This window comes from Monodelphis domestica, chromosome 4 (assembly GCF_027887165.1).
Source record: "Monodelphis domestica isolate mMonDom1 chromosome 4, mMonDom1.pri, whole genome shotgun sequence".
Classification (NCBI taxonomy): domain Eukaryota; kingdom Metazoa; phylum Chordata; class Mammalia; order Didelphimorphia; family Didelphidae; genus Monodelphis; species Monodelphis domestica.
The window spans coordinates 417,835,234-417,848,401 of NC_077230.1; the positions used below are offsets into that span (position 1 = coordinate 417,835,234).

The 13,168-nt window shown below is 55.5% G+C and overlaps 1 protein-coding gene across 4 annotated transcripts in view; it reads right to left on the reverse strand.

The window, feature by feature from the left end:
• The window catches only part of PAK4 (p21 (RAC1) activated kinase 4), a 27,498-nt gene continuing 14,330 nt past the window's right edge, over positions 1–13,168 (reverse strand). For 3 of the 4 annotated variants that reach the window (XM_007491796.3, XM_007491798.3, XM_007491797.3), the window contains exons 2-9: positions 5,792–6,026; positions 3,845–4,381; positions 3,134–3,565; positions 2,652–2,785; positions 2,435–2,561; positions 1,780–1,905; positions 1,377–1,511; positions 1–1,159 (exon numbers count right to left, since the gene is read on the reverse strand). In XM_007491796.3, the coding sequence (XP_007491858.1) occupies positions 1,004–1,159; positions 1,377–1,511; positions 1,780–1,905; positions 2,435–2,561; positions 2,652–2,785; positions 3,134–3,565; positions 3,845–4,381; positions 5,792–5,995 (1,851 nt within the window). In that variant the 5' untranslated portion in view covers positions 5,996–6,026 and the 3' untranslated portion in view covers positions 1–1,003. The remainder of the gene's footprint in view (positions 1,160–1,376; positions 1,512–1,779; positions 1,906–2,434; positions 2,562–2,651; positions 2,786–3,133; positions 3,566–3,844; positions 4,382–5,791; positions 6,027–13,168) is intronic. The other variant, XM_001368288.5, reaches the window with a different exon arrangement.

The following is a 13,168-nucleotide window of genomic DNA, read 5'->3' on the forward strand; positions in this document are numbered from 1 at the left end:
TTTTCTCAGAAATGAAGGAAAACATTTTAATTGTAAAACTAATGGGGGTCCAGGCCTGCAGCACGGCTTTCCCAAACCAACCTCAGCAGCACAGGCCCCAGGGCTCCGGCTCCTGGAGGATCCCCCAGGCAGCGGGTTTCTTATGAAATGGCAATATAAATAGCTCTTTTTTAAAAAAGAGGGTCCCACAGGAGCACAGTAGTATTCTCAGCAGAGGCCACAGTGGAGAGAGGCGAACCTCCCAGGCATCAGACATCAGCAGAGGAGAGGCAGGTGAAGGCAGTCTAGTTCACCAGACACTCCCAATCATTCCCCAAACTGGCTAGAAGTTGGGAAAGTTAACAGGCTTCCACACACTGATTGCCAACGCCCCTTCGAGCCAGCCAGCCAGCCACAAACACACACCAGAGCCCCTAGACACACAAGCACAAGCATCCAGTGCAGACATGTACAGACACACAACACAGTGATTCAAGAAACGGCTCCCGAGACAGAAAACACTTCCTTCCTTCTTTCCACTCAATGCCCTCTCCTCATGTAGTGGAGCCTCAGCTCCATCCTTGAGCCAGGGCGGCTCGGAGGACACCTAGGCCTCTCTCTCCTTGCTTTCCAATTTCCAGTGTCAAGCTGACTGGCCCCTGAATCAAGGCAAATGGGGATGGGGTCTTGGCTCCAAGAGAGACCCTAGATGCCCTTGCTCCCAAGTCGTTATTTAAAAACATCAAAAAATCAAAACGGAAACTCAGCAGTTGAGTTCCCCGGAAGGGGCTGAAGGGCCCATGGAGTGCCACAGGCCAAGTCCTTCCAGTTCGAGGTCCATCTGCCAGAAGGCATCTAGCAAATGCTGAGAGGGGAGGACGGGTCTAGGGGTCATCCCTGGATCCTATCCCCTATTGTGGGTGAGGAGGAGTCTGTTCCACCACCTCCCCACCCACTCCAGGCTGGGTGCTCCTCCCTGTGAGGGGCGTCTTTGGTAAGGGGAAGGGCCACGGGCTGTCCAGTCTCATCTCATACGATTCTGGCGCATGAGGGGAACGATGCTGGCTGGGGGGCCCGCCTTGCCCAGGAAAGGGTGCTTCAACAGTTCACTGGCCGTGGCTCTCTGGGCCGGATCCCGCACCAGCAGTCGATCCAGGAAGCCTTTCAGGGAGGGGGAAACCTGCAGTGGGAGAGAGGAGGGACTGAGGAGCCCAGTGTGGCCCCAAGGCCTTCCTTCTGTCTCGCCTGAGGGGTGCCTTCCCCTCTCCCCAGCGTCCAGCTGTCTTTGTCTCTCTCCATCCCCAGTGGCTGCTGCTATTTCTCTATTGCAAAGGCATGTCCCCTGCCCCAGGCTGCAGCGAGGTGAGAGAGGCTCTCTGCCCAGGGGACTCACTCACCTTGTGGAGGTTCTTCAGTTTAGGGGGCAGGTTGTCGCGGATCATCTTCATGGCCTTCAAGGGGGGCTCATTGAAGTACGGGGGCTCCCCATCTACCATCTCAATGACCATGACTCCTAGGGACCATATATCCACCTGGGAAGGGGAGAAAGAAGCTCTGGCAGGGAGGCCACAACGTTCTACTTTTCAGCCCACTCCTCTCAACCCCCTCCCACATGCCACACTCTCTCCAGGAGGTGTCCTTGCACACCCTAGAAGTTTAGAAGTTTCTTTTGAGTCTCCTCAATTGGAGAGAGCCCGTGCGTGCATGTGTGTGTGTGCGTGTGTGTCTCTGTCTCCCCACCCTGTGGTCTGTGTGTCTCTGTGTCTTTCTGTGTCCATTGGGGGTGTTCCTTGCCCTCACCTCTGGCCCATAGGGCAGGCGGGAGATGAGTTCAGGAGCCATCCAGTAGGGGGTGCCCACCAGGGACTTCCTCCTGGGTACCTCTTTGTTCACTTGGGCGCAGAAGCCAAAGTCAGAGAGCTTCACCTGGGGTGGAATGGAAGCAGGGAGAAGACTTGAAGGAGGGGGCAGTATTGGCTCCCCAGGATAAGGGACTGCCTGCTCTGGGCCAGAGAAGGAGCTGCTCAGGCCGGGTGCTCTGCAGGTGGCTCTGGGGGAGTACACAAAGACGGTGTGTGTCCTTGTCACAGATGAGGCGCAGAAGGGAAGTGACTTGTCTAGGGTCACTGGGTGCCTTAAGGGAGATTGGAGCCCACGTTTTCTTGGCTTCAAGCCCAATCCTCTAGCACCTCACCCTGCCTCCAAGGAGCTCCTTCCTTGGAGCCTGAGGATGGGGAAGACACAGTATGCCCTGCTTTAGGCTCTAACTCTAAGCCCCTGGATTTGCTCCAGGACACCCAACAGGCTCTCCCGGGCTCACCAGATGCCACTGTAAGGCAGGGGAGTGGCCTGTCCTGAGGGGACTGACAAGGGAGGGTGAAGGATCAGGGCCCCACAGTCGTCTGGCCCACAGCCTTCTCAGCCTCTTGGCATGCTGTGCCCGCCCTTCCCGTACCCGCCCGTCGTGGGTCAGCAGGATGGAGTCACTCTTGATGTCCCGGTGGATCACACCCTGGGCATGAAGCACAGACAAAGCCTTCAGGACAGCGAGGCACACGGCCGCGATCTGCTCCTCATTCATCCTGGGGAAATAGCGAGACCCAGCTGAAGGGAGGCCCCTGCCTGAGGGGAGCCCCGATGTGGAGGAGAGGGTGAAAGGCTCCCCGCAATACCTGGTGTGGGTGACAATGTCCGTGAGGGCTCCCCCTTCCAGGAACTCCATGACCACCCAGAGCTCGTCTCCAACCAGGTAGCTGTTGTACATCTGCACCACATTCTCATGCTGGTAATCCCTCATGATGACCACCTGTAAGAGGGTAGGAGGGCCTGGTCAGGGGGCCTGGAGGAATGGAAGAACCAGGGCCTGCCAGCCCCGGCCCGGCCCGGCCCGGCCCGGCCCCACTGATGAGAGGCAAGGAGACAAGGATGTGAGAGGCGGAAGGCTCAGGCACCCTCAGAGACTGCTCAGGCCTGGGATGCTGTGTGACAAGAGCTGGAGGAGGGTCCAGGAGGAGTGACAGCATCCAGAAGGCCTTGAAGAAAAAGGGAGCCGGAAGGGAGCATGGGGAAGTGGGGGACAGAGGTGGCCCTGATTCTGCCTCTATGGGGACCAACCTCCTCCAGTTGGGGCCCTTCCCTGTCCCCCATTCTCCACCTCGTTAAAGAGAAGCTCTCGTCGCTGCTGTTTCCGAAGGTCCATCTTCTTCACAGCGACCAGCTTGCCGCTGCTTCGGACAGTGGCGATGCACACGATGCCCGTGGAACCCTCGCCAATTTTGATGAAGTTCTCCAGGTAGGACCGAGGGTCACCCGGGTCCACCACAAGCTGCAATGCGGCTCGGAACTGTTCGTGGGACACCCTCTGGGGCTCCCTCTGGGGCGATCGGGGTCCTGATGGGGGCACAGCAGGCTGGGCTGAAGCAGGGGGGACACGAGAAGCCAGCTGGGGTTCTGAGGAGTGTGGGCTCAGGGTACCTGGGGCAGGGGCAGGCTCTGGGCCCCTGGCAGCACGGGGCAGCGGCCTGGCGGAGTGTGGAGGAAGGCCTCCTGCGGAGGGACCATTAGGGGCAGGATGATGGGGCTCTCCCTGAAACAGAAAAGAGCGAAGTACTGGGTCAGCAGATAGCCCCACCAGCCCCTCCAACCATGGCGTAGTGGGAGGGGTTCCTCTGGGCCCTGACTCCCTGGTTTGTGGTAAACAAACAGATGAGATGGAGGAGGGAAAGGGAAGGGAGACTCTGGAAGACACCAAGCCAGGGGGGAGGCCTGCCGTAAACAGGCCTCCTGGTCTCCTGGGGTCTGCCAAGGGCAGGCGGGAGTGGAGGGGGTGGGAGGAGGAGGTGGGAGAGGGGCTAGCCTTGGTTACCTGGGGCCCCGTGCCCCTTGTGGGGTGATCCGAGTCAGCACGCGGGTATGTGTTAAAGGGCCTTCCGGCCGATGACTTCACCCCACCTCCTGGACCTGGGGGCCGTGGGGTCCGGACGTCAGGCCCTGACAGGGGTCGTTTGTCCCGGGGTGGCTGGGGGCTCCCTGGCTGGCCCGAAGCTCCCTCCCCTGATGACTTGGGCCTCTTCTCCATCCCGTCCCGCCTCGCCTCGCCGCTGCCGCCAGCACCGTGATCCCTGCGCCCGGCTGCTCGACTCCGCCCCTCCGCCGGACCTCTGCCCCCAGAGTCTGGGTGTCCCTTGTCCTGGGCCCGAGCACGGACCCCCGTCCCCTCGGCCTCAGTCAGCCCATTCTCCTGACGAGGCGGGGCATGGTGTGGGGCTGGAGGACCAGGCAGGGGCGGGGGTGGGCTATCCCGCCGAAGGGAGTTGGATCGGGTCACAGACATGTTCTCAAACTCGTCCAACAGCAGCGTGAGGGCCCCATCCTTCGAGCCCTTGCTCCCCCGAACGATGGTCTTGGGGTTCGCCAGCAGGAAGGGGCAGGATGTGGAGGAGGAGGTAGGAGAGGAGCGAGCATCCCCCATGGGAGGAGACACGATGGACCGACACAAACGTGCAGAGACAACACAGAAACAGAGAATGAATGAGATGGCACACGGCAATGACAGACATGGGGAAGGGGACACGAGGCAGGTCCTTCGTGCCTGGTGGGCGGGCAGGTGGGTGCTGCCTCCCCCCAGAAGGGGGCATCTCTGAGCTCCCTTGAGGCTGGCCTGGGGGGTCTGTGGGGCCCCTCCCAGCCCCACAGGACTAGGCTATGGGATTCTGGAACTCTGGGCTGAGGGCAGACCCTGGAGGGGCTCTGGGACTCATCGAGCACTTGCCCCCATTACAGCGAGGATCAGGACCCGGATACCCACCCCCTCTGGTGCAGACCCCGATTTCAGCAGCATGCCCAGCACCAGGGAGAGCTGAGGAAGGAGCAAAGCAGGGGAGGAAGGGGCCCCAGGGGAGTGGAAAGGGATTCTGGAGGGTCTACACCAGGAATGATTGGAAGGTCTACACAGGGAATGAAGGAGTCTAATCGCACCCCTTCCCAAGCACCAGCAACTACTGGCCCCCAGGATGTGGACTGACGCTCAACTGGAAGAACTTGGCTCCCCACATTGGCCAGGAGGGGGAAGAAATGTTTCTCCTACAATGTGCCGAAACCGGTCTGTCTGGCCCAGGAGCCCCATGGGAAAGGCTCTCACAGGCAGGGCCAGCTCTGCCTTCCTGGGAAGAGCCAAGCTCCCTCCAGTAGCTGCCATTTTCTCCCCCTTCTTCATCTGCTCCAGGGGCTGATTTTCAGGCATGGGAGGGAGTCAGAAATCAGGGGCTGGAAGGCCAGAGGAGGAGGGCTGGGACCCAGGTCTGCCCACAGTACTACTGGCTGCCTTGGCCAGGGACAAATTCTTTAGCCCTCCTCAGTTTGCTCATCTCTAAAATGGGGATGATGATCTTTTGCTCCTAACGTAGTTCCAGGGATGGAGTTGTGGCCAGTATTACAGTGTTCAGAGTAGATAGTACCAAGGCTGGGACCGTCCCATTTTACAGTCAAGTAAACTGAAGCTTAGAGGGGACCCCTCACTTGGTCCAAAGCAGAGCTAAAAAGCATCAGAAACTGGATTCAAACCTGGGTGCATCTTCTACTTCCCAACCCCAAGCCCCGTCTCTCCTCTCCCTTGCACATGGCTTTCAGGATGAGCCAAGAATTTTGGGGTCTGAGGCTGTGCCAGCTCCAATGCTCCGGGACAGGTTGGGGGACATACCATGAGGGGTGCCTAAGATCTGTGAGAGGTGGGCATCAGGGGGTTGGGCTGGGCAGGGACGGAGGAGGGATGTGAGGTGCAGGGACCCTCCTGGGGTCACGCCGGCCCACGTACCTTAGGCGCCCCGTGCTGGATGGTGGTGATGCAGGCCGGGTCGATGAGGGGCTTGGGCCGCCGGGCCGACTCCTCGATGAGGCCCTGCCACTGCTGGGGGAGCCCTGTGAACTTCTGCTCCTGCTGGTCAAAGCCCGTGTGCACTCGGTGCTCGAAGTTGGAGGGGGCCGAGATCTCCAGCCGCTTTTTCTTCTTCCCAAACATGGTGTGGGCCGCGCTCACCTGCTCTCAGCTACTACAGGTGGGGGAGAGGGCTGTGAGGGGCTGCCCCAGGAAGGAGCCCCCTCCTTTTCAGGCCAGCGAGGCCGAGTCTTGGACTTCAAAGCCCCCGACTGTCTCCCGCCTGAGGGGGCCTCACCACGGTCTTGGCACCGAGGCAGGCCTGGGTCGGCTCCATCTTAGAGATGAGGAGCCTGAGAGCAGACAGGGGCAGGCTCTAGTGGGGAAGGGCTCCTCCCACTGGCCGGCCGTGGCTGTCTCTAAAGAAGGAGATGGCCAGAGACAGGGTCCCGTCACAGACAAGCCCCACACGAGGACCCAGCAGAGGCCCCAAGGGCAAGCCTGGAGGATGGGCCCCGAGCCAGGGGTCCCAGGCACAGTCCGAGCACCTTCCCCCTCCCCGAGCCTCCCTTTAAAGGCAGGCGGCGCTGCATCTCTGCACTCTCTGAGCAGACGGGGTACCACAAGTGTTGGTGTGCTATGTATGTCCCCCGAAAGCACACACATGTGTGTGTTGTTGCCGAGCCCCAGGCAGAGCCCCGGCCCAGGCCTCTCTTGGTCCCTCCCACCGATCCTGGGCTCCTGCCAGCCAGGCCCAACACTGCCCTCCAGCAGCAACCTCCATCCCGGAGAACCGGTTTGGCGGGGGAGCTGCTGGGGAGTGGGCCGGCCCGGCCCAAGTGCCAACCTGTCCTGCCAGGCTGGTCTGGCTCCTCGAGGTGGGCTGCTGGCAGCACCAGGCCTGGGCCGAAGGCACGAGGCACCTGTGCGCCGCCCCCACGTCCCCAGCGAGGAGGAGGAGGAGGAGGAGGACGTAAAGACAAAACCAGTGTGTCCTGGGAAAGGCAGACCTGGGGGAGCCTTTCCAGAACGGCTCGAAGGGGGCCCCATGTGGCCAGTGAAAGCCCCACATAAACCACAGGCCACACGGGAGCCTGGCCTGCCCACTTCTCTACCTCTCGCCAGGCGGCTCCCCTCCTTTCTGCCCTCAGAGAGGGAGCCTGTGCCCGGGCACTGGGGGGCCTGGGAGGAAGTTGGGGGAGCCACACCTCCGGATATTTGGCAGCTGGACCCATGGACGTAAACAGAGGAACTGAGTGGGTGGAGTATATTTACAGAAGCCTCGGGTAGCCCCAAACCCTGGCTGCTGCCCCCTATCCCCCCCATTCTACTCTCCTCAGCACCTGCCTGACCACACAGCACTGTCTGTCCTTCCCTGTCCCCCAGGCCAGAGCCTCTGGCCAGACTCCAGCCCACTGACCCCTGACCCCCATCCAAAGACCTAGATTTGTGGTTCCTGGATCTGCTCCCCCTGTGTTGGCTCTAAGCCACGGCCCCGTCCCCCCAGACTCCACAGCCCCTTCAGCCCTCGGCTCGTTCCCAGGGAAGGTGGAGGCAGAGGGAGAAGCCTCCTGGGCCAAAGGGGATCAGGCCCCTGTGGGATGGGGTCCTGGGACAGCTGGTGCTCTGCTTTATGGCTCCCACCCCACATGGAGGTCCCCTCCCCCACCTAGTCCCCGACCGCTAGGCCTTATCAACAGTGCAAGCCAGGCCCCTAACACAAACAGGAGAGGGGAAGAGCCATAGAAAAGTAGGAGCTTGAAAGCATGGGGCGGAAGGGCAGCAGAAGGCCCAGGAGGGGGCTGGCTTTCCATTCCATCCCCAAGGGCTAATGGTGCTAGACAGTCAGCAGGAAAGGGGGCAGGGTCCCCTAGGGAAGGGCAGTGCTCCTCGGAAACCGGAGGCCCCAAACAGGAAGGCAGAGGAGACTTCCTGATAGCCAAACTGGCCTCTGCCAAAGGTTCAAGGCTCTCTGTCCTGGGCAGGGGGCAGACTAGATCCCCAAGCTCCTTTTCAAACCCTCCTGGTCCCTTGGGGGCTCGACTAGAGTCTCTCTTCACCTCCTTCAGGGCCCACCATGGCCCTTTTGCCAGCCCCCAACTCTTTCCAGTGATGGCACAGCACAGGGCTGCTTCTGCTTGGGTTTCTCCAGGATGCCTGGCCCAAGCGGGGCCTTTCACATCCAGTAGGTACTTAGCAAAACTTGCAGGGAGAGGCAAATTGGAGTGTGCCCAGGCCAGAGCAGGCCGCCAAATGTTTTTCCAGAACATTCTGTCTAGGTCTCCCAGCCAGAAGGCCATTGAGTTCATATGTGAAAAGGAAATCTCTCTACATGCCCCGAGATGAATGATCTAGCTGCCGCTGCCTGAGGACCACCAGTGAAGAACAAGCTGCTCCATCCCAAGGAGAAAACTACCAAACAGCTGGTCTGTCTTCGGGTAGAATTTGAACTCCCCACCCCTTTGCCACTCATATACAAGTTCAGCAAGTCCCATTCTCTCAAAACACCAGGAGCTCTCGTGTGCCCCCTAAATTCTTCTCTTCAGCTAATGGTCCTTGTTCCTGCCAAAGACCTTTTCTATGTTTGAGGGACTTCCCTGGACAGCCTGGTGGTACGCTGCCTTTCCATCTTCTCCAGATTATCTCACTGTCCTAACTGAAATGGGGCACCCAGAAGTGACCACAAGCTTCCTCAGGGGGCTGGCCCAGGGCAGAGAATACGAGGATCAACAGCACCACCTAGCCTCTTAAAGCTGCTTGAGGTCCCCTCAGCTTTCTTAGCTGCTGGCTCCTAGTCAGCTCCAATTCACTAAAACCTCCTCCTAAGGGTGTTCAAATCAACTTGACTAACTCCTTCCATTTTGTATTTAGGAAGTTGATTTTTTTTAAGCCCAGGTATAAGCCTCTACATTCATCTCTTTTCAATCAATCTATCTTGTTGGATTTGGCCCAGAGAACCCTTGACCTCTTTGGATCAGAAATCTGTTATCTGATGTTTCAGGTCTCCTGTAATGTGTACACTTCAGAGGCACACTCCTTGGCCACTAGTTACTGACAAAAGGGTCAGTCCAGATCCTCGGAGACCTCCAGGCTGACAGGAAACCATGAATGACTATTCTTAGAGTCCAACCATTTCACATGGCTGGTATTCCTGTCAAGGCCACAAGAACAACAAGAGAGAATGGCAGCTGCTTGACTCACACTGAGATAAAGGGCACCTGCAGCCCTCTGGCTCTAGCAATCTGGCCATCTATAGGACATGGCCTTTTTAGGGTTAGGTTTATAATCAATTCTAGAATTCTGTCAGGAATGGAAGTTAATGTCACTGGCCTACACATTCTGTTTTCTTCTCATTTTGGAAAAGTGGAAACATTTGGGACAGCTGGGTGGCTTGGCGGAGAGAGCCAGGTCTGGAGAAGAGTAGCTCTGGGTTCCAATTTGGCCTCAGACACTTCCTAGTTGTGTGACCCTGGGCAAGTCCCCCTTGCCTAACGCTGGCCACTTTTCTGTCTTAGAACCAATCCACAGTTTTGATTCTAAGATAGAAGGGAATAGTTTAAACAAGCAAAAAAGAAAATTGTAGACATTTGTCCTGGTGCAGCACCATAGCACTTCTGTTTGCTCCCCTTCAACTCTTCAAAGGTCACCTAAAATAGTCTAGCAGTAGCCTATGTCTACCATGTCTTTCAGGAGCTGGGGAAGAAGTTCTGATGGATGGTGACTTGGACTCATCCACAACAGTTCAGTGTTCTCTTATTGTCCCTCTGGGTCAGGGGTCCCCAAACTGTGGCCCCCTGAGGCCATGTATCCAGCCCCCACCACACTTCCCCAAGGGGCATCTCTTTTATTGGTGGCCAGTGAAAGGAGCACTGTATGTGACGGTGCCACAAAGCACAGTCACTCATGTACAGGACTTCTAGTGACACAATCCTTTGCGTGGCATCTTGGAATGAGGTGCTGCGCGAAGGATTATGTGGCTGCACGATGGAAGACATCAGCATGGTAAGCGGAAATCTGGGGGAGGGGATTCTGCACTATGTATACTGCAGCCCAGTTAGGGTTAGAGTTAGGTCCGGCCCTCCAATGGTCTGAGGGACAGTGAACTGGCCCCCTGTGTAAAAAGTTTGGGGACCCCTGCTCTAGGGTGTCAAACTCCTATTAGCCTTGTGTTTTCATCTTTCCAGTCCAAAGGCCATGGCCCCTGGAAGAAGCAAAGTGAGAACCCTTTCATTCTGCTATCACCTGTTCTCTCTCCATCCCATCCACTAAGAGGGTCAGTCCCATGCATTCTTTCACCTTCCCCTTTCCCTGAGACAGCTAAGGGAGCCCCAGCTCTTTCGACTGCCCTCAGCTTTCTTAGGCTGCACTCCCCATTACTGGCCCTCTGATCCTGAGCTGGCCTGGGGTTCTTGCTCTCATCTCATTAGCTGCCCTTGCTTCTGGCAGTCTCTTTTGGAAAGCTAAGTTGGTTACAGTTTCCTGCACAATGACAGCCACCTCAGTTCTCTTTATTCTATAGAGTATTTATTCTACAAAATTCAAACAAGAAACTGTCCAGGGACTGACTGACCTACTGCCCACTATCACTCAGACACAACAATTCATGAAAAAACTCAGAATGATGTTTTTAATGAGTATCACCTGGTCAAACATTCAGAATCCCCAAGTTATATGGAACAAAAATCTTCAAAATAAAGGGACTTAGCTGAGGATCATGGGAACAGGAGATGCACATCACTGCCACTGGTACTATGTGCCCTTGTCCCAGCCTTCTATGTTTAGTCAATGCCAAGAAGAAATTACTTTATTCATCTGTTCAATAGTTAATGGTCCAAGAGCAGGATATTGACTTGTCCTGAATCCCACCAGAAAGATGAGAACAAGTTAATAACGATGCCTCATGTCTCTAGGGGATTCACTAGGAATAACAACACCCCTGTGAGGTTAGGTAGGCACAGGAGGTTAAAGGTCTTGTCTAGGACCATTCAGTGACTAGAATTCTAATCCAGCTTTTCTGATCCCAAATCAAGTGTAGCCTCTCCAAAGGAATGAGGGAACTCTTTAGATGAGGAAATGGTCAGTAGCAAGAATAGGGACTTGGAGGGCAGGTCTTGGTCATAAGGAAGATTGAGCCCTCTTCCTACAAGCAAAAGTTCTCCCATTCTTCCCCTCCACTGGGCTCACAGCACCTCTGGAAGGCATGGGATGCTGAATTTTGGAGAGGGGGCCCTTGGAGGCACAGGGATGGTCTAGATCAAGAATATCAGAGTCAGGCAAACTCTGGCCTGAGGGCCAAATCCAGCCTGCTACTTGTTTATAGACAGCCTGTAAATGAAGAATGGCCTGTGAAACCTAATTCTAAAGCCATTCTTAGCTTATGGGCCATTCAAAAACAAGTAGTGGGTCAAATATGGCTCATAGTTTGGTCTAGATGCCCATCATAAAGTGCTCTCAATTCTGGTATGAGGACAAATAGGGATCTGACCACAGAATCAAATATTCTAGAATTTAGAAGGGACCTAAGTGAGCAGATAATTCAACCTAAAACCCAAAGGAATTCCCACTCTAATTTATGGGACAAGTAGCCACCCCGCTTCACTTCCTGGGCAGCTTTCATTCTTAGCAAGTTTTCCCTAACATCAAGGCTCAATTTGCTTTCTTGTATCTTGGCTCCTGGTTCTGCCTTCTGGGACAAGACCAAACCAATCTAGCACCTCTCCACAAAAAATTCAGTTCTTCCAAAACTTGAAAAAAGCCTTCCTCTACTGTTCTCTCGTATCTTTTCTTTTTTAGGCTGAATATCCCAAATCCCTTTGACTCAAGGTCCCACACCATCCTCACGGTCTCTTCTAGACTCTCTCCAGGAGATCAATGTCTCTATTAAACTGTGGTGCCCAGAACAGAACACACACACAATAATCAGATGAGGTTGGACCAAGGCAGAGTATAGGAGGAAGACTGTCTCCTGGAAGCTTGGTCTTTTCATGCTGCCCAAGATAAGTGCACAAAGTTTGTGAACAAATACTTGTTCTAATGACCCCATATAAAACTAATGACCCAAAGAAGAGATTGGAGAATGCATGTTCCCCCTTCTTTCTGAAGACATGGGGAGGAGAGTGTGGAATATGGTACAGAGTATTGTACTGGGGGATGTGCTTATTAGTTTTACCTGTCTTCCCTTCTTTCCCTTGGATAAAAAGTGCTACAGGCTCTAGTGTTGTTAAGAGTCTCCATTCTGTGAATTTAAGTCCCAAGCCCCCTTTCTCAGAGAATTGTGGAGTCCCTCCCAGGCACCCCCTTTATATCCAGTCTTAGCTCAAAGCTCCCCTAGGATTTCCTCAAGCAGCCCATGCCAATCCTGGAGTGCTCTCATTGGGGTAAAGGGTTTTTCCCAAAGGCAGAGCTGAAGTTTGCTTCCATCTGCCCTATAGGGCCAAGCAGGACAAGGATAAGCTCTTCCCACATGCTCCAAATACTTGAACACGGTAAAAATGGCCTTCCTGAGTCTTCTCTTCTCCAAGTTAAGTATCCCCAGATCCTTCAATCAATCCTCACGATCATCCTTCCAAAAGTGAGAGGAAGCCCTCAACACTTCTTTTAGCTCTGAAATGCCATTCTTGTAGCTCAGACTGAGCCTCCTCCTTCAAGGGATTCGGAAGGGGCAGAAACAGGCATGTTAGTCCCAAAGGAAGCAGATCCCTTGAGAGGAGACAGCAATTGTGGTTGGTATGAGCCCAGATCCAGACCCACCTGAGGTTTTCTTTGCTCTAATAAAGGCCTTGGGGCCCAGTTACTGGAGGTAGTGACCCTTTCCTTTCCTTTCCTTTCCTCCTCCTCCTCATCAGAAAGAGCCGATAGGAGAAAAAGACTGCTGGATCACCCTCTCCTCTTTCCACCCAAAGGTTCACTAACATAAAAGATTTCTCTCCTGTGTCCTGATGGGAAGTAAAGAAGGAGCCAGTCCCAGTTACAAATGGCTCCAAAGCCCCTGGAGCCCTGGATGCCCCTCAGACTGCAGGAGACCTCTCCCTTGGGGTAGGCCTATAGCACCCAGTGCTCCTGAACCTTGCTCCTATGACTGACTTTGGTACTGGCAAGCAAGTGCTCTCTTGCCACCCCCAAGCCCTAGAGCCATGTGAAAGGAGACAACAAGCCCTGAGGCCTCCCATCAGCCAGCCTGGGGCCAGCCCTACTTTTCCTGCCTGGTAACAAACAGCCTCCATTTAGGGCCTTGCTAAGAGATCCAAGGCAAACACATTGAGCCAGAGACTGCCAGAGAGGATGGGAAAAGAAGGCTGGAGAAGGCTGTCAGGTGGC